This window comes from Gopherus evgoodei, chromosome 10, assembly GCF_007399415.2.
Source record: "Gopherus evgoodei ecotype Sinaloan lineage chromosome 10, rGopEvg1_v1.p, whole genome shotgun sequence".
In the NCBI taxonomy this organism is placed as follows: domain Eukaryota; kingdom Metazoa; phylum Chordata; order Testudines; family Testudinidae; genus Gopherus; species Gopherus evgoodei.
This window is the reverse complement of record NC_044331.1, coordinates 70,118,280-70,139,635: the sequence shown is the minus strand read 5'-3', so window position 1 is coordinate 70,139,635 and position 21,356 is coordinate 70,118,280. Positions and strand designations below refer to the sequence as shown.

General features: G+C 40.6%; 1 protein-coding gene across 6 annotated transcripts in view; it reads right to left on the bottom strand.

Moving 5' to 3' along the window:
• The window catches only part of EEF2K (eukaryotic elongation factor 2 kinase), a 49,830-nt gene that overhangs the window by 11,042 nt on the left and 17,432 nt on the right, over window positions 1–21,356 (bottom strand). For all 6 annotated transcript variants that reach the window (XM_030577635.1, XM_030577636.1, XM_030577634.1 and 3 more), the window contains 12 exons: window positions 13,553–13,653; window positions 11,958–12,018; window positions 10,928–10,965; window positions 9,156–9,327; window positions 7,411–7,560; window positions 5,167–5,299; window positions 4,245–4,372; window positions 3,527–3,722; window positions 3,146–3,213; window positions 2,430–2,507; window positions 1,539–1,601; window positions 56–190 (listed from right to left, as the gene is read on the bottom strand). In XM_030577635.1, the coding sequence (XP_030433495.1) occupies window positions 56–190; window positions 1,539–1,601; window positions 2,430–2,507; window positions 3,146–3,213; window positions 3,527–3,722; window positions 4,245–4,372; window positions 5,167–5,299; window positions 7,411–7,560; window positions 9,156–9,327; window positions 10,928–10,965; window positions 11,958–12,018; window positions 13,553–13,653 (1,323 nt within the window). The remainder of the gene's footprint in view (window positions 1–55; window positions 191–1,538; window positions 1,602–2,429; window positions 2,508–3,145; window positions 3,214–3,526; window positions 3,723–4,244; window positions 4,373–5,166; window positions 5,300–7,410; window positions 7,561–9,155; window positions 9,328–10,927; window positions 10,966–11,957; window positions 12,019–13,552; window positions 13,654–21,356) is intronic.

Below are 21,356 nucleotides of genomic sequence, written 5' to 3'. Positions count from 1 at the left end.
AATAATACATTATACTTCGAGTTGGAAAGAACAGAATTAAAAGAACCATCAACACCTTCCCAAGGATGGATTTCCCAATTTTCTTTTCAAATTCCAGTGCATTGAGTCTCTCAACTTCCACTGCAACACAGGATGGTCTATGGACGTGGACTCTGGAAGAGTTGTAGAGATTCCACTTCTCCACACTGACCTAAGAAAACCCACAAACTTGTGTTATAACTTGTATTTGGGAAAAAAAAAAAAAAAAACGGCGTCAAGGCATTTAACTATGTTACCCTTCAGAAACTGAAGTGTCTGTTAAGCTATTGTTTTCCTAGCAAATCTTTTAATTTAGGGTACTGATTTAAAAAGGCATGTTAGTAGTTACCCAAAAATATAATCTCTTCTCTCACCAAAATCTCAGAGCTGCTCTCCATTTCTAAGCACACTAAGGCAATAAACAAAAATTACCTTCACATTTTGCAGGCTTAAAATCACAGCAGCTAAAACCAGGCACCACAGTTAAGCCCAATCCAGCAAAGCCTGTGCTTAACTTCAAGTATGTGAATAGTCCTGTTGCAGTCAATGGGGCTGCTCATGCTTAAAGTTAAGCATGTGCCTAAGTGCTTCGCTGGATGGGTATTTAAATAATAGCATTTTAGATATGGCTCAAGCTCAGCAGTATCGGGGAAAATTAAAAACATCACAATAAAAATGCTGTGGAGCCTGGGCAAACGTGTGCTGGTGTTTGCTAGACTGGTCTGATTTAAACTGTAACTAAATAGCTGTAATACTTAATAAACTGCATTTCACGACCACGGGTGAATGGGAATCACTAGCACAATACAAAATTATCCCTATTAAAGAAAACCTCATAATACATGTTTTATGTAGCATTTCAGTCCATTAAAGTTATTTTAATTTCTTCCAACTAAACAGATTGCAAGAACTCTGAAATTCTAATTAGAACCTTTAAAGTAATTTTTGATTGCTGTCAAAAATCTCTTTTCCTTTTTATGCTCAGTATCTGACCTTGGTTTTATTTCTATAACCATAGAATACCTTTAATAAACAGATTATTATAAAAGTTACATTTTGTACAAATGTGAAAACAGATTCTTTTTGAAATCAGAGAGAAAATGCACAGTACCAACAGCTATTTCAACATACTTCAAGAACTGTAGGCTTTACAAAAAAGATCATCCAACCATATTTAGGGCACAGTTCAACAAATATAGCAAAGAAAAGAAATCAAATCTTGTTATGTAAAGGAAACAAAAACATAACTGTGTAAGTAAGAAATTCATGCAGAATCATTAGTTTACTCAAGGGACTGTTTTTAGTGGTCACAGAGAGTTTATTTACAACAGTGTTTTTCTCTCATTGAAAAATTTAGAAAAGGGAAACAACATAAGGTGAACATTATTAATATAAAATTTTAATCAGCAATTAAAAGGAAAGAAAATCAACTTTTGATGTAGTCATGTGAAGTTAGGTGACAGATAAAAAATAGGCCAGAATGGTAAACTATTGTCTGCAGAGATTTCTGCTCTATTTACCCTTGCAGAACTTCCCAAACTGTCTTCATCAGATTCACGTCTTCGGTTGTAGTTTGAATGGCCCTATGTTAATGTAAAGATTTGTATCATTTAATTTATGTCTGATGTGTTCCTTCCACTGCTAAGGAACTATTTTTTTTACCAGCAAAATTAACAGTGACTATGATGAAAAGAATTTATATTATTTCCCCCCCAATTATGTTGCAATCTATGAAAGAAACCTGTTTAATTGGTAAAACTTTGTGCTAGAACTTTAATCCTATAAACTGAATTATTCCATTAGACAGACAAAAATGTCATCTGTCTCCTCAAAGATGATATTTTTGTTGCAAAAGATCTGGCAAAATTTTAAGCACAGTCATATTTGCTCTGCTCTGCACCAACCAAAAAGCTATTTAAAATATTTAAGACAGGAAACATTTCTTTAAAAGTTTATGATTTATCAGAGTAAGCAACAGTCCCATAGAAATTCTGTACAAGTATGTTAACAGTTGACTGCAACATTAACCTCAGGTCATATAACATGCACCAGACCTAGAAAGCAGGTGGTGAGATAGTGGTGGTCTTTGAAAGTGAGCCATACTCATAGATCTTCATTCTAAAAAGTAACCTTTCACAATGCATGATTGTAAAGCACAATACAGAGCACCTCAAGAAACAAAATGCAATGTTGGAAATACTCTTTCCCTGCAAGCAACTCCAATAACATATTGGAGTTGAACAATCTATTTTAAAACATAGGAGAACGTCTTTCCAATTGTTGTCCATTCACTCATTGCACAGGTCAGATCAACAGGATGAAAAGGAAATGCAAACTCTTTTACTAAAACTACCTTCAATTGGGGTGGGGACCCCACAGGGTCTCGTTAAATCTGAAATAAAGATCCTTACCCTTTCTCGATGATCCATATCTTCCAGGTCACTCCTCTTTTCACTGGGGCACCCACTGTCTCCACCATTTTCAGAGTCCTACAGACCACCAAAATAAAGGCACAGCATCAGAGTATTAGTACATTCTCTTGTAAGGACCTCATCCTGCAGACCCTCACTCAAGCAAAGTGCCACTAAGTCAATGAAGGCCAAAAAGAAGGTTGACTTTGTTTTTGTGTGTCCTCTCTTGGATTCTGTGTGTTCAGTTAAGGAGTAGAAGTCTCAGTTGCAAAGCCTCTGTCTAGACTAGGAAAATACCCTAAAAAGCCTGTAGTTGTTCCTTCCAGTGAGTTTTTCTAACTGGCATTCACAGAGACAAAATCCATGAGGACATTATCTGGCTTTCACACCATAGAAGCATGCACAAACCCCAGAAATATGACATTGGTGCAAGGAAATGGACAGACACCTTTACTTTGCATTAAAATGTGTTGGACATAAATGAACTTCTAGAGGAACAGAGTGAATAACTGGTCATACTGTATTTTTGATTAAAATATGAAATGTTCTCCCTTTATTAAGGACAGCTGGTGAATACAGCTTATGTGGCTTTCTACAGCACTGAGGACAGGCACATAGCTTTTATTGTTTCTACTGAATGATGCCCACAGGCAGTCCTTTAAAGAGTCATTTATCGAAGCAAATGCAAACTCATCCTTTTTCAGAAAACCACTTACCCTTTGGTTATCAAGATGATCATGGTTTTTGTGAACCAAGTTATCCACTTCACTGAACACAGGCCAGTCTAAGAAGAATAAATTTTTGTTTGTTATTCTAGAAATAGATGATGATATGTCAGGAAGGAGCTGTTGGTAACATAATCTTACTTCTATTAAAGAGTTTTCATGAATACACCTCATTAAGTTGAAATATAGACATATTTTTGGTTCTATTATTACTTAGCAGAAATGTGTTGAGACATGGCAATGGTGGAAGAGGAGCTTTTTGAATAAATAAAGCTTGACACCAAAATTAAAATCAGTTTCTGTTGAAACACCCAGGAGCCCAAAACTAACTTTCACAAAGTTGTATACAGAGAAGGCAGATGGCTCACTCACGAAGCATGTCCATTTTATGTGGTGTTGCTGAGGAGGGAGAAGAGGGTAAGGAGTCAAATGCCACATCACTCATGCTCTCATCTCCAGAATTTTCAGACAGGCGGAAAAGCAGAGGAGGCCGACTACCAGAAATCGTTCTCACCCGGCTACTGCCACATTTTTCCTCTGTGCCACGTACAATTGTCTGAGCAGATTCCTTGGTAAAGGAACATGAAAATCCTATTACTCATGCTTTCCTTCACTATATTCTGAATATGGTGTATAAATGAACACACACAAATATTTAGTAATGGGCTCATACATATAGATATATACATGCACACACATATATATATGTATGTTTTTCATTTATACATACAACAGATTAAATACTAGCCCCATTGAAGTCAATGGGAGTTCTGCTATTGATTTCGGTAGGGCCAGAATTTCACCCCAAAACTATAGTCCAGATTCTGCATTCCTTAATCAAGTAAAACTCCTGTAGAAAACAATTGGAGTTTTGTTCAATTAAAGAATGAGCAATTTGAGTCTTTGTTCCCATAATTATCTGTTGTCACCATGATCTTCAGAAACTATTAATGGTTTGGGTGCTTTAAGATCTATTTTATAAACATGCTGTAGGATTTCATGCTCATAGCTACAGCATCAATTTAGGAACCAATAGTGGATAACTCAGCATCAGGCTACTATATTTTACACTTAGTACAAAGAAACTTACAAGCAGTTTGTTACTATGATCCAAGACATGCTTCTCTTTAGGTGAGAGATCAAAAGGTGTCAGTCCCATACTTTTGCAAATCTTGTTACAGGCATGAGAATGAAAGAACAAAGCCATACCCCGTACACCTGGCGATAATAAAAGAATTTAGTGAAGAAAGATTTTATCAACAAGAGATTAGATTTTAGAAGCCCTAAATGCCTTCCTTCAGATTATTCATGTAGCTATGTCACAATATTCTGAATCGCCTTTCAATTTTAAAATACTACAGGCCTAAAATGGAACTACCCCAAAACAAACACATACTTTCTATTTTAAAATCTCGGATAGCTTTTCTCTATCATCCCTTTATATCAATGTCTGCAAAAACGTTAAAATCTTCAAAGCTCTGGTTCTAAAGAATGTAAGATATATTGCAATAAACAATTAAAAAAACAGGGCAAAATTCAATCCCATACAAAAGACTCACACAAACTGTAGGCAGATCTGAATGTGAAAGCAACTAGATCTTAAAATTGTAAACAAGGTTATTCTTCCATCCACTCTGCTGGTGATTTGGTGGAGAATTTACTGCTTTCAACTGCAGGAAGCTTGTTAAATTACATAATTTTGCTGGTTTAAGACTGGAGCTGGCAGGATGCGGAAAATGTTTTTCTTTTTAAAATAGGCACCCTGAGTCAAGACCAATTTTTCTATTTTAAATCCACCATTTTCCAGAGCTTCATACATGGTTATTGGGGTACCTTCCGATACACAATGACACAAATTAGCAGGCACTGGAGGTGGAAATTTCCCAGTTGTTCATATTCTGAGTATCAGAAGTTTGCCTGTGCTCCTCATACCCATGTTAGAGCTACTCAGCAGACTACTCAGAAGGAGAAAAAGCATTCATAAAAATATTAACTAGTACTGTTGATTTTACCTAGGTTGCCATCTCCAAAGTCTGTGCCACTCTCTGTGTGGATCTGTGGGTCTGTATAAAGATCGCCAACTCCCTGGATATCAACAATAATGAGCTGGTGTCCTGAACGCTCAAATGTGAAGTGGCTAAAGGCCTGCAGGGAATTGTAAAATAATTAAGTGACAGAGAAGGAAATCAAGACAATATAAATGGGTGAACAGGACGTGAACGAGGAAACAATCCTCATTTAACAGAGAACAACAAGATGCCTGACTATTTTTCTATTTTATTTTTTTCCATTGACACCTTAAAGGCAATTTATTATGACATCCTGGGCCTGATTCACCACTGATAAACCAGTGTAAAGTTGGAGTGAGCCACTGGTGAATTAGGCCTGGTGTAAATATAAGGATAATAATAGCTAGAGATGGAAAAGTCCCATTACAGCAGAGTCCATCCCTTGCAAATGCAGGGTACAGCCCTCTGAGAGGGAATCAAACCAAGACCACACTTGGTGGCAAATCCTGGTTGCCTTACTCATGGGAAGTCAACAGGACAGCTTGTGTAGGAAAGCCAGAAGGATTTGGCATGTGGCCTTTAATTTTAACTCAAAGGCGGGAAAGAAGCACAGTCTATTGTTGGCAAACTGTCTGGCTGAACATTATGCTGCAGATTGTATGTGAAGCTGCATTATCCTCAATGAAAAATATTAACTAAAAACAAGGTGTAAGCCGAAAATTAAATACTTGGGGAAGGGAGCGTTGTTCCCCAGGATCAACATGGGGAGGGGACCTTTTGTAAGCCGCTCTCTAACATGGAAAGGGGGGCATGTCTCCAGCCTGAACCCCACACAGTGGGGAGTGGATAGGCTCTGGGGCAAGTATGGGAAGGAAGGCCAAGTGGGCGAACTGAAGAGGATAAGCATCATTCCCTCCTCCCATACTGGGAATTCTATTTTCCGATGGAGCCCTACTCCTTTAAAAGTGGAATTCAGAGACAGCTGTTGAAGGACAGAACTAAGGAGAGCAGCAGCAGGATGTGGAGTCACAGAGGCTCAACTCAAACAGCCCTCCACCTCCGGATCTCAGGGCTATGGAGTTTGGGGGCCAGACCGCTGTGCCTTCTGTGGGTAGGCAAACCCCATTCCCCAAGTGCCAAAGAGAAATGTAAGCATGTTCACAGAGCTTTCCTTTTTCTAGGGCCCCCTTGTGTGAGCTCTCCTAGAAGGTGAAGTGATCTGGCTCTAGGAACATAATTAAGACTGCAAAATATATGACTGGGCTCTTTAAATATTGTATTTTAAGTGTGCCAAGCACAAAATTAATCCTGCTCTTTTGCATACAGCTGGGACATTTGGCACCTCCTAGGAAGGCCTCCAGAAGGACTCTGTATTTAATTTTAGGCTTACACCATTGTTTTTAGTTAATATTTTTCATTGAGGATAATGCAGTTTGTTTTAGATAAACATAGTTAGTGCAGGAAATCTTATGAAACATTTTGTTCCCAACCTCTGAAAGGACAGTGCAGATTCCACAATGTACAAAAAGCCAATGAGGACATAAAACCCTCCATCCACATTTAAGCAACGAGGTGAATATGAGAACCCTTTAAAATGTTGCTTGTGTGGCACTTTCTACCATTTGTTTTAATCCTCTTATTAGAACCATGAGATTTACATGGATCACATGGGTTGTTTGTTTATTTGAATAAGCTACTTTATTGCTACAGAAACAACTCCTGGTTCACTTATTCAGAGGCTGGAATTAATGGACCAGATCCTCAGCAGGTGTAAGTAGGCTAAAGACAAGAGAGCTATGCTGATTTACACCAGCCAAGTGTCTGCCCCCTTGTTCTCATCTATTATACTGATTTAGTAGAAAACCATTCAGAATCTAAAGCTTGAACTCTTTTATTTCTTTTAAAATCTGAGTTTGCAAAATCTGCCCCTGCTAAGGTTGGATACTAACTAAAATAAGGCTCAATATGACAAGGCGCTGAATGCTTTCACCGAGGTGCTGAGCACCCTCAACTCCCACTGAAGCCTGTGTAACCCAAATATTCTAGGCAATCCTCAGGAAGCAATCAGAATCTTGCAGGATCAGGCCCTAAATGACAAAGCCTGTGCTGTAACTGGATACATTAATTCTGCACCATTCTTGAAAATCTGCAATGTCTTTTCTTGGCAAAAACAAGTGGATCTCTCAGTAAAGCCAAGCAAATCCCTGCAGCAAGCAGGGAGCACTCCGAGCAGCGCTAATGTCTCACTTGTGGGGTAAGGCGAATGTTGTCATCTCGTACGAATCCAGAGTTTGAGTTGTATTTGATGTATTTTCCCTCTATGTAATGTTCCAAATGAAAGAGGGGCTTTCCAGGTCTGTTTTTCATTTCAATAATGCTGGTCTGCACTATGTCAACCTGGGAAAGGAAGCAAGAAACTTTGACAAAGGAGCACTCCGTTCAAGGAAAGCATGTGAATTGTGCAGCTAAGCAAACTTTGGCAATGAACAATTGCAAAGACTTGTTTATTTAACAACGAGAGTGAAGAGTCATGCGCTTTTGGGGTTGCTGGCAGAATTACATAAAGCAGCGGCAGTCCCTGAAAAACAATTCACTTCTATTTTTGCTTGAAAGAACAAAAGACAAATTCTTCGGAAAAGCTTTTAGCAGACACTGATTTTTACTGGGGACTTCTGAAGTGTGTTATGAACAATCTGTATACTCGCACTCACCCACAGATGGACGTGGCACACAATTTGCAGTAACTACTGCATGCATGACAGCAATGGAGTGAAGACCTGCCCTTTGTCTTTTACCATTCACAAATTCAGGGTGATTTCAGAAACCCCTACCTCCAAAGGAGAAATGATTACAGGTCTCTTTAAGTGACTGGATTTAGCTGATTAATTTTCAGAGGTTGAAGAACCTCCTGATGGCCAGTACATTTGCTGCTCAAAATGAAGATCACTTGGAAGTATGGGGGAAAGATCTCTTTAGCAATAAAGGGCTACTGCACCCTCAGATATGCCTGGTCTGCTCCTCAAAAAGTAAATTCAGAGCCATACATGTGATTGCAAAGCCAGAATATGACTCTTATTCTTTTTATTGCTGGTAGATCCTTTTTCCATTCCTCAGACATCTATGTTTGGGAAGTTCTTGCCTCCTCTGAAATACCATCTATTAAGTATTTGCTGGGCAAACACAGAGGCAGGATTCAATTTCAGTCAGTGGTCTAAAACTGGTGTGAAATCAGAATCTGGTCCACAGCTTTGGATGCTGTTTCAAGTAAAAAAAAAAAAAAAAAAAAAAGAGTAAGGACTGTAGAACTGAGTCCATACATATAAATGTCACAATTTAAACACATCCCTTATAGGGATGAAGATCTTTCTAGTGCATCAAATATACCTTGTTTTTCTATTGCCACCATAAGCTTTTATGGACGGATAGCTCAGCGGTTTGAGCATTGGCCTGATAAACCCAGGGTTGTGAGTTCAATCCTTGAGGGGGCCATTTAGGGATCTAGAGCAAAAATCTGTCTGGAGATTGGTCCTGCTTTGAGCAGGGGGTTGGACTAGATGACCTCCTGAGGTCCCTTCCAACCCTGGTATTCCATGATTTCTATTGCAGCTAGCATTCCTGGTTCTTGCTACAGCAGGGATATCCCTGGAGCAGGTGTCTAGAAATCTTGACTAAAATGCCTTAACTTTGCTTCTGGCAGTTCTCTGTTGGTAGGTTAGGTATTTGCATACAATGCCCTTAGAAAGCACGAACGCAACCAACGATATTGCACATGCATAGCACTTTCTGCACTTTTTGTCAAAATTCAACTACTGTAAAAACAATTAATAAAAAATGTTCAACGTGAGCCACACGGATTTAGCTGAGCAATTAATTGGCATTAACCTTAATGGGATTTGCACAGATAAATCCCAGTGAACTGGTTTGAAAACTCACCCCTTAAAACAGAAAAACTGAATTTCTTGCTCATTGGTTGGCTTGGTGCTTTGTGGTACCTGTTTTGGTGGCTTGTGCCGGTTATATTCCTCTCCCCAAAGTTTTGCTTCCATTTGAAGTCGGACATCCTCAAAGTATACATCCCTGTCTACAGTCTCGATGTATCGCTTGGCAACATAGTTAAATGCACCTTTCCAATTCTGAGTGTGTAAAAAATTGGACAGCTTTTTCCTGCAAGGCAAACCAATTGCAGATGAAAGGGAAACTGAGAAGTTTGATTCAATATTCCCCATTCCCTCGCCTCCCAAAACACCAAAATTCAACGTGCCAAGTTCTTCCCTCAACAGCAACCTACATCGGGATCTGACTGACGAGACTGAACAGAGATTCAAGCTGAAAAAGACGACTGAGCACATATCAGGGAGGAGGGAGAAAGCCGCATCTTGCATGAACGCTTTGCAACATGCTAAAAGACAGCCTGCGCACAGCAGAACAAACACGTGGCTCGGCTGCTGTAGTGTAGTACTGCTCCCTACCCTCTCACTTCCCTTCTGATCTCAAACCAATGCGTGAGTCAATGGTGTTTGTCTCAAGCACTTGTTCTAAACCAATCACTTTGTCTTGCAGAAAATTAAAGGTGATTTTAAAACTTTAACAGAGAGGAAACAGCGCTTATCTCCTCTGATAAGGGCAGACTTCTGCTTATAGCTATTCTTGTGTTACACACAGTCACTCTATGGCGAGGAACAGGTGTTGCAGATTGGAGTCCTTTTGCTGCACCTCTGAAGCTCTGTCAACATACAAGTCCTTAAAATGTAAACACTTAAGAGTGAAGAAAGACAGACTTTGACTGGAGAGGGGCTGCTGGATGCCAGCTAATGCAAGTGCATGGGAGGCTGCAGGGGATGCAGGGGATGCAATTTTCTGCTGGGTGATTTAATTTAACAGAGGTGATGACAAAAGATCTGAAGACAGACCAGAAGCAGAAGCTCCTGGCAAAATTGGGGGTGAGCAGCAGCAGTCTGGAGAATGAGGTGGGGAAGGTAAAGTAGTGTCTGAAGTCATGTCCAGCTAGCTTCTGGTGGTTCTCAAACTATGACCAGTGGTCAGCAGTGGTACACAAAACCTTTTGGGTGATCTGGAGTATGACACTTTTGAGAGCCAAGCAGTGCCAGTTAAACTCCTCTCCTTCCCAACACGTTGGGAGTGGAGGGGAGCCTATGAAAAAATCTTCTTCTTGCCAAGTAGAGCAGAGCGAAAATACCAGAGAGCTACTGGTGCCCAGGAAGGGAGCCCACCACACTCCTGCTGGGGCAGACAGACAGTGGCTGTGACACAGGCCCTCAAAGGAAGGGGACTATTCAAAGCTACTGTTCCAAGACTGCTCTAGGAGAGATCATGCCTTATCTCCGAGCATTCATCAAGCATGCTCACTGCATTCCCCGAGAACGCTCACTCTACTATCCCTTAGGACAATGCAGCACGCTGTCCCTTCTCTGGTGTTCCCTATGCTGTGGCTAGTACCCCGGCAAAAAACAGGGAGAAGGAGACAACTGCAACTGTGCCTGGCCTCTGTCAGAGAGCAAAGCTAGGAGGCTTGAGTCCTCCTGTCCTTGCACACCCATGCAATGGCCAGGCACAATTTGGGCCACCCACCGGAACTGTAACCTGGTTCTCCACCCAGCCATACTCTCTCCCAGCAGGGAATTTTACTTTTTCCCCTGTGTTCCCTTGCCCCATGTCAGAGAGAACAATTACATTAAAACTGCTGCACTCACAATACAGGAAAGACTACAAGGAGACCAAAAAGCAAAAGCCAGTGGATGCTTACGTTCTGAAGCACTCCCGCATTGCTCCACGGCCAAAGGGCTGAAAAAAATCCAAAGACAGTCACTGCCATAAAGTTACTCTTTAACGGTATTTGACATTTCCACAGCCCCTTTCCTCCTGCAAGATATCCAAGCACTTCACAAATTACTGACATACAACACAGCTTGCAATGCATCCTTCTCTGAAATAGAAGGTGGCCCAAAGTAGAGGGGATGGGGAATTTGGGGAAAGGCACCTGGGGTAAACCTCCCTCTTCCAAGGAAAAGTGCCATGGATCTTTAACATCTCTGAGGACAGACAGGTTTTTGCTCTTTAAGGTCTGATTCAAAATATCCTTCCACACTTGAGTTAGCTTTTTTGTGACTGCCCAAAACAGCTGACTTCAAAATTCTCAAGCCCAAATTTAGCTCTGGATGTCCAATGTGACCTGCAGATTGACACCACTCTAAATACATGCACTTCGGCAGTAACATGGACCAAGCAGCTCCCAAAACTTCTCAAGTGACTCCTTGTTTTAAGCAGTAGGTGATGGTGGTCCTGCCCTCATCAGCAGAAAACCCACGCAGGTTTTTCCCTAAGAGCAGAAATTATTTGGAAGCCTCAAAAAGACAAAGCTGGCCAGACTGTCAGGCAGTGGGCTATGGGTTAGAGTCCTGGGCTCTGCCTAAATCACCCATGCAAGCAGGAGTGGGGAGTGCTGAGGAGGCAGCACACTGAACTCCTGGATGGGAGTGTATGCCTCACATCACTTGTCTTTGGCTGGCAATTGCATGGCTGCTGCTGCTGGACAGGGAAGAGCTGCCCCTACATGCTGCTCTCCTCCGGTGAAAGGAAGGGTACTGTGCACAGACCCTTAAGGGAAACGCAGAGGAATAAAATAAAAAAGGGAATGATCCTGAGGCTTGGAAGCCCCTGTTAAAAAACCTCTGGTAGGCACCTTCCCCTAGCTTAGTCTATATTAAGAAGGAACTAATAAATACCTCCACTACTACTATTATTAATAGAAAAGACAGAGACAAATGGGCTCTTACTTGTGAAGCCATTTTGATGAGAACTTCATCTTCGACCCACTCCCCAGTAACTGCGTTGTACCTGCACAGTTAGAATTCACACCTCTTAGTACAAGGCACAAGGACCCAAAAGACTTTCCTCTGCATCACAGCTGATCCTAGCTGACTGGCGAGTTGATGTAAGATTCTTCTCTCTGCTCTATCCTACAGAACGCTGAGCCTCTCCACTCCCCAAATCTACATGGCTGCCAATATATGACTTAGGAAAGAACACTAGCAAATGGTCTCCTCAGAGGGCCACTCTGAGGCTTGGCCAACAAAAAGCCTCTACTCCAGAGTCCATGTAAACCCTGCAGCAGAAACTAAGACCCTGTTCACACTACAAAATGGGCCTGATTTGCTGTTATGTCAAAGCTCCTCCAGGCTGCTCTTGCAGGGTATAGAGGGTGGAAATGGTCCTCTGAGAATATTTGCTCCAGGGGTCCTTCCTGGTTGGTGCAGAGCTGGCCTAAGATCTCTACACCAGCCCTGCTCCCAGGCCCTGGCATAGGGGTGGATTGGCGACACAACAGGGATATGACTTGGGTGCACTGGATTATGGCTATTCTCTGCCTCCCAAGGCCCAAGCCCTGAGGCTACTAAATCTTACACCAGGAGCTGGGCATGCCTCTGCACAACCCTAAAATATAGGGAGCACAAAGGTGGCTTAACCCCTCCCCTCCTCGTCCCTTTCCCAAGCACAGGAATGGACTAATTAAGAATCAAGACTGTTGTATTTGCAACATGACTGTTTCTAGCTTGCCTTCCCTGACCAGCCTGGATTGATTCCCTCCTCCACCCTCAAAAACTATGCCTGACCAGCCATTCTATCTACAAGTTATTTCCCCGGATAGCCTATACAGCACAGCTTTCAGGGGAAGGCAAACCAGGCCCTGTTCTTTTTATTGGGCTATTCAGTAACCCTAAAGCAGCACTTTCATTATTAAAAATGCCCAAGAAGTAAATAAATGTAAGTTCCTCAAATATCAAAACATACAAAATGCTTCATGGCTGTGCAGTGTAAACGCTTAGGCAAAGCATGTGCCCAAAGCAATATATGCTGGTCAGGGGCCAGGACTGGTTTCAGCATATACACTATGCTGTGCTATTCTGTTCCTTTGAAGGGTTTACACGCCAGCCTCATGGAGCACTGCTGCACGTCCACATAAAGAAACTGCTATTTCAGGAAAGGCACATAGTGTTACAAACAGCCAGAACTGTTTATAGCGTCAAATGCCATAATAATTTTGTTTCTTTCCTTATTAGATTAAATCTAAGGAATATTTATAAATCAATCAGCAACACCCTTCTCATTTACTTCCTGTCTGCTTCTTGCAGATATGGCTAAAGTGGGAGAGAGTCTAAAACGTTACACTATTTTTTGAGCGAGTACAGTCTTTATAAATGCTAGTTAATTTCATTTTAGACACATTCTTGCCATGGAGATTGACTGCACTTATTTACCTAAATAATTATGCAGACTGTATGAAAAAATGAACATAATCCTTTGAAATATACACATGTAGCCCAATGGAATCTGCTTAACATCACTATTAGAAGTAGAAACATTTACAGACCTATAACGTGTGGCATATTCTGTTTCAATGTCCTCAAGATGAAATTCTGCCCAGGGATCAGGCATGTGTTTAGCTTTCTGAATGGCATGTTTCCAGGCTTCCTACAGAAGTTAAAAACTAGCAGGTTATTTATATCAAATAACAACCCAAAGATTACAAGCTTTATAATCACATTATCTACTGTACCTTTGGACCTCAGTGTTGTAAAGAAAAAATACGCAGGCAGACCCCTGTGCTCATGTAGAGTCAGTGAGCTGGGGGGGTGGGGGTCGTGGTGCATGGACCAGCTTGCATACATCTCTTTAAAAGATGAGAGCCATATTTTCTAATTTCATTCCCCTCCCCTTTCTCTAATTCAGTGGTCCCCAAACTTTTTCTGCCATGCTCCTCCTTACCCATCATGGAACCTGTCTGTGTTCTTCCTCTGGGAACTGCAGCTGTGGCCGGGAGTGGGGCCCGGAGCCGAGGCTGCGGTTGGGGCCGCAGTGCGGGCCAGGAGTGGAGCCACGGTAGGGGCCCAAGCTGTGGTTGGGCCAGAGTGGGACTGGGTGATGCTTCCTCATCACCCACCATGGGGGCTGGTCTTGGCCTCACCATGCCCCTCGAATGTTCCTCTAGGAGGGTACACCCCACTGCTTGGAGACCACTGCTCAAATTGGTATTGGTTGGGTGTAAAACACCATTCAACATTTTACAATTTCAAGTGCAATGATAAAAAGCACAGAAATGTAAAGCACCAGATTCTGATTTGGTTTATACCAAAGTAAATCAAAGTGAGCATTTGGTCTAATACACACAGGTATGAACGGAGCATAACTTGCATAAAATGCAGTAACTTTATAATTTTCAGTGTTTATAACAGCTATCTACAATAATATTTAGTAGCCAATGTTAATGTTAGAAAAATTTACTTAAAGAGAATTATATTTTAATTGGAAGTACCATCTCCTATCAGTGCAAGTAAAGAACAAGCCTGCTTTGCAAAAACCAAGGCCTCAAAACTGAGCTCACCACAAGATGCAAAAGCAGAAGAAAGCAGTTATGCAAGGAAAATAGATGATTATTATAGTTCCAGACAAGTAGCTATTTCAGTCTCCATCAAGTCACAGTAACTCTGAAAATGCATATGTTGAAAATTCAATAGTTGTTTCCACAAGCCACTCTAAATGCTTTTTTCTTAACACTTATCCTGTCCCCCTATTTTCACATTACACTATGCCCAGAGCCCCTGAGGTCCAATCCTCCGAAGTGTTAAATGCATTCTGTAAGATGCCAAGTACCTTCAATCACTACTCATCTGAATGAGTAACGGGTGCTCAGCACCTTGCCAGAGTCACTCAGCACCCTTGACAGCCTGAGTCCTTTGTGCTAGCTCCTATCTGAATCTGTGGCAGGAAATACTGATTTCTGGAGCACTGTTTATCACTTCTGTGACTGAATTTACAATATTTTTAAATAGTTTTAATTTTTTTTTAGAAATTAAATATCAACAAACGCTAAACAATTACACCACAAATATCTATCAGCACTGAAATTCCTTTGCAAACCTTTATATTTTATAATAGTAGGGACCTTTATAAAATAAATTTACATTTTCAACAAGCAGGTCCATTCTATTCCATTGGCAAAGCAGCATATTCTAAAAGCAAATAAAAAGCTCCACCTTCTCCACCCATAAAACCCAGCCATACACAAAACACATTAAATGAAATAGTTAGAAAATATTCCCTGTCTGTCACATGACAATATGGGGCTGCTTGATGTCACATGATCTGATGAGCTACATGGGAGCCTCCATGTATAGGAAAAAGTTGAATAAAAACAGGGACACACCCTTATGCTCTACTGAAATATATCTGATAATTTCCAAGGAATCATGTGGTCATGGGGTGTACAAAGGAAACTAGCCTTTTTGTGGTGTTTGGAGAGTGGCTTTATCCCCTTGTCTATGGATTTCACCCTAGAAGGTGCTGAGAGCCCCTGAAAGGTACTAACGGGAGTTGAAGATGCTCAGCACCTCATAGGTTTGAGCCCTACACTTGTGTTCTGGTTTTCAAAACAGAGAATCTGCATTAAGAACACCAATTATGCAAGCACCACATTTCTTCTGTTTTAGATTACACAAGGGTGACAAATTAGAAAATATAAATGAAATAAAAATACTCTAACATCCTCTTTGTTCTTGTTAACAATAGGAAATGTAAAAAAACAACTATGTACACATTTCTAAAAGTAAATGACTATTTACGATATAAACAAAAGATAAATTACAAAGAACAAAAAATTCTTCAAGGTGATGTTCTGCTTCGGTGATTTCTATGGGTGGAGCTGCATCAGTTCTTCTAGAGTATAACATAACGAATCAAAATACCATTTTTTTAAAAAAGTCTTTAAAAGCATCCACTATGAAAGGTTCCATTTTAACCTACTCGACTACGGTCATCCACAGAGCCATGCTTAGATTGTGGCTGTGTGTCATTCTAAGGAATACACGAGACACATTAAAATAGGAAAATGTACATAAGACAAATGATCGGTTAAGTGTTTTCTTTTTTGCTAAATGAAAAATGTCTGTTTCCCACTTAGGATAAATTTACACTGCAGTTAGACACCCACAGCCGACTTGTGCCAGCTGATGCGGGGCTGAGGCTGACGGGCTGTTTAATTGCGATGTAGACATTCTGGCTCAGGTTGAAGCCCGATCTCTGTGACCTCCCACCTTGTGGGGTCCCAGAGCCCAGGCTCCAGCCTAAGCCCAAACATCTACACCACAATTAAACAGCTCCTTAGACTGAGCTGCAGAGTCCAAATCAGCTGCCATGAGCCAGTCACGGGTTTTTAACTACAATGTAGACATACCCATAAGCTGTTTTTCAAAATGTGCATTCCAGAGTAAAATACAACCTTAGATTATCTGTGCACAAATCTGTTCAAGTCAATGGAACTGCATATATAAGTACAGGTTAAAGCACTGGAAAAATTATTTGGTAGAAAGATTGAGGGGTCTGATCCTGAGAAGAACTGCATTAATTTGAAATCAATGAGAATCTGTCATTGACTTTGGAGGAAACAGAATCAGGCCCAACGGGAGCTGATGTTGCTTTGCAGGACCAAACTCAAAATCGTAACAGAAGTTGGCTCAATACAGTGCATATACATGCAGACAACATCTGCGTTAAAATTCCCTCACCCTCCGCAATCTCCAAATGGCACATGATTCAATTACCATGTTTGTAGTAACTGATATCTATCTAGAATTAAAACAAATAATAGCTTGCAAAAATTTCTACTGTATTAGAATGTCAAATACATTACAGTAAATCAGCTGTGGTGGGAAAGTCAACATGTGTACAACGTTCCGAGCCATAGTGTATTCGTACATACCGAGCCTGTTAGCTAATTATTAGGGCCCTGCACACATTCAAAATTTGTATCCAAATCGGATCCACAAACATGGTCTGCAGATATCTGTGGATATCCAGAGATTTGCAGGGCTCTGCTAGTTATACAAGGCCAGAGCATAATTTTTTTGTTCGTTACTGACTGCAAATTTAAAAAGTCACAAAACAATGCCCATCGAAAAACAATTTGCACCAAGAATTCTACAATGCCTACTCAGTTTGACCTTCAGTACTTGGTCCATGCAGCTCACTAATATCGCTATTTTCTGTTACTAAACCAATTGTATTATAGGCTAGATTTAAAGATTCACAACCTGATCCTGGAAGACGGTATGTACCTCTTGTGAGGTGCTAAGTGACCTCACCTTGTAAGAACTTTAATGGAGGCATTCAGCTTCTTGCAAGATTAAATCCTCAGAATGGAATTTTGCATATAATCTTTTGCCTGAAACACCTCACACTATTAGCAAATGTTGAATCTGCTGGGATGTTGAATCTGCTAGTGGTTTCTGCTTATTCTCTGAGACAGATGAGTTGTTAGCCCATGTGACTATACCCGGTTTGGGAGTGGCTCAATTGAAAGAGCATGAGAGTGTAGGATGAGCAGTTTTGGGGTAGGGATCTAGGGGCAACCAAGCCTGGGGAGCTGAATTTGATATTTTCATCGTTACTGTTAATTACTTTGCTAAAAAGCTAAGCACCCAGAAAGGGGGTCACTTTTTGACTCCACAAAGTGTGTGGACTTTGTTTTAGAGCAGGTTGGGAAGGACAACTCTGCATACCTAGCTAGCCTATCAACTAAATGTACAAAGCAGTTTTTTACTTTCTTTGTACTAGCTAACCCATATATTTCACATTTTCATGCTAGGATCACTTATAGTTTAGTTAATATCTATTTGACCACAAGTTTATTAAACTATCTTCAAATTCCAAGGACAGTATTATTGCAAAACAAATAAAATACATAAATAAATAAAATTAAAAAAACATGCTTTGTTGAACTGTCCTGTTTTCACCACCCAGTGATTTATCACATGCAAAAATTATATTAATGCAAAATTACAGCTAGCATTTTAAACACATAAAAATCAGGAAGTTCAAAGTTATGGTTCCTACAGCAACTTCAGCTGACTTCCTTACCTGTAGACAATATTTTGTATTACTGCATACAGTGTTTAATGCTTAATACATACAGTGAAGATGAGTAAAAGTAGAAACTCAAATTCAAATCTCTTCAATTTTTGGGGATCAGGGCATTCAATCTGAATCCCTGTATCTGAACCTGTTCTTCCGGTTTTAGTTACAGGTCCAATCCAGTTTCTTTTTCAGATGAGGCCAAACTCTTACAAGAATTGCCGTTTCACAAGATTTCAGCCTCAGGGGGTGAGAAGCATAAAACAGGTGATCTGGCAAAATTTCTGCCATTTTGGATTGAAACCTTTCCTAAACAGCCTGCAAGATTTCAGCACTGTGAAACCTAAAACCCAATCCCTAATCCCATACAAATTTTACTCTGGATGTGGACCTGAACACTGATTCCTGAGCCCATCTGTAATACAAGTATAATCTTTTAAACTGGACACCAGCCTAATATCCAGATGAATAGGACATTAAAAATAGTGTGAAGAGACTTATAAAATGTGCTGAATAAAGTTTATACTCATTTCATTTTGTCTTCACTTGGCAACTTCTTCATTGACAGACATGAACTAAAAGCCTCTCACCTGGCACTAAATAAATGGGTCCCTAATTACATGGATTTTATGCTAATTCTGTCTCATTGAAGCAGTAGTCATTGCAATTTGCTACCACTGGGCTAAATTGGGTACCGAAGGCTTTGTCTAAACTACAATTTAAATGTGTGTGGTTAGGATATGTTAGCGGACATGTGCTAACATGTGGAAGCGGGGAAGTAGTAGACGTGATCTATCTTGATTTTATTAAGATGTCTGACAGTTACACATGACATTTACATGAGAAAATGAGGGAAATGTGGTTTGGATTAAATTACTACAAAGTGAGAGCACAAGTGATTGAAAGACCATATTCAAAGAGCAGTTATCAATGGTTTGCTGTCAAACTGGAAGGGCATGTCTAATAAGGTCCTGGGCCAGGTGCTATTCAATATTTCCATTAAAGATTTGGATAATGTAGAGGAGAGTATGTTTATAAAATTTCCGACTGATGCTACGCTGGGAGAGGTTGCAAGAACTTTGGAGGACAGAATCAGAATTCAAAATGATCTTGACAAATTGGAAAAATGGTCTGAAAACAATAAGATAAGATGAAAATCATTAAAGACAAGTGCAAAGTACCACCCTAGGAAAGAAAAATGAAATGCACAATTACAAAATGGGGAATAACTGGCTAGATGGTTGTACAGCTGAAAAGGATCTGAGGGTCATGGTGGATCACAAATTTCAACAGGAATTAACAATGTGATGCAGTTGCAAAAAAGGCTAATAACATTCTGGGGTTTATTAACAGGAGTGTTGTATGCAAGACATAGGAGGTGATTGTCCCCCTCTATTTTGCACTGGTGAGGCCTCAGCTGGAGTACTCTCGGATATTCCAGGCACCACACTTTAGGCAAGTTGTCGATAAACTAGAGATAATCCAAAGGAGAGCAACAAAAATGATAAAATGTTTAGAAAACCTGAACTAGGAGGAAAGTTTTAAAAAACTGGGCAAGTTCAGTCTTGAGAAAAGAAAACCGAGGGGGAAAACTGACAAATCTTTAAATATGTTATGGGCTGTTATACAGAGGACAGTTCTCAATTGTTCTCCATGTCCACTGAAGGAAGGGAAAGCAGTAGTGAGCTTAACCTGCAGCAAGGGAAATTTAGATTAGATATAGGAAAAACTTTCTAACTATAAGTGTAATTAAGCTCTGGAATAGGCTTCCAAAGGAGGTTGTGAAATCCCCATCACTGGAGGTTTTTAAGGACAGGCTGGACAAATATCTGTCAGGGATGGTCTACATTTAGTTGGTCCTGTCTCAGCACAGGGGGCTGGAAGTAATGGACTCTCAAGGTCCCTTTCAGCCTTAGATTTCTATGATTGTATGTTCTAAAACTCTACTGCAAACAAGACAGTGTTTAACCTGTGCTCCCTCCTAGGCTTCAATTCAACCAGTTTAACACACTTTAAATTCTAAGATGCATTGTCCACACTAGACTTCTGTGTCTTGTCTTCACTAGAAAAAAATACATATACATTTTTAACATTAACACATGTTAAAATACTAGTGTAGACAAGGCAGCTGTAGCTGGTTGAGGTTAACCGTGTTGGTGAGCTAAGGGATTATGTCAAATAGCTAACATGTTAAAAACATCTACACTAGGATTTTAACATGTTGTCATTGGTTGCCCACCTCTCAAGCACCCCTTCACGGCCCAAGGTCAATCTGTAGGCAGCTTGCTTCTGCTCCCCTTTCAAAGGGCTTCTCAAATAGACTCCACATGCAGGCTTTCTGTCCAGTACTGCCTCTCTTGGGGTCTGGTTTTATTGACAAAACAGTTAAAACAAAAAGTCTCCTCAAGTCCATTTGTCTACCCTCTTACTGGTCAGTCTCAGGCCTTTCCTGCCTGTAATCTCACTTGTCTGTAGTCTCATTCTCCAGTCCCAGAATCTGCTCTTTCAGCATACTTGCCTCTGTATTCCAGCATGGTCTCCCTGAACATTTTTCCTTCCTCCCAGCTTCCTGCTGCTCTTTATAGGGGAATCAACAAATCCCAGCTCAGGTGTGCCTCCTTGGTAATTAGGGTAGACTGGCTCCAGGCCTCTGCCACTTAGGGACAAGCCACCCTTTTACACACCTGTTAGTTAATGTGTGTTAAAAATACACCCTTTTTCCTAGTGAACACAAGGTCTTAGGTGTTCGCTAATACTTGTGAACAATACACATTTAAATGCTGGTCTAGACACAGCCTAAAAAATGTCCCAATTTAGCAGAGTCCTCAGTTAAATCAAGTATATTAGGAGGGTCTATAACCTGAGACAGTTGTGATTCTCAAGGCTCTAAATTGTGATGCCTCCCCCCACATCCCAAGGGCAATCAGGAGGGCAGCTATGCAGACTCTACATGTGCTAGGATCCTCCAGATTAGAGGGGTCTCCAGTAGGAGACTTACAGGTGGATTCTGTTCCCTTTGCATTGTCTGATTGGTGCAAAGGGAGCAGAATGGGGCAGAGGATCTGCCCCACAATATGCACTGACTTTGACCTTGGGCAAAGTAATATGTTTAGCCTTCAGGCTGAAATGGTTGGATACCACTAGAGCACACTGTCTGGGGCTGGTGGTAGAATTTACTGTGAAATTTAACATCAGAGCTCTATTATCAAAATGCAGAGAGCCTACCACAAGAAACACATCTAAACCCAACCATCTAAATGATGTTCATT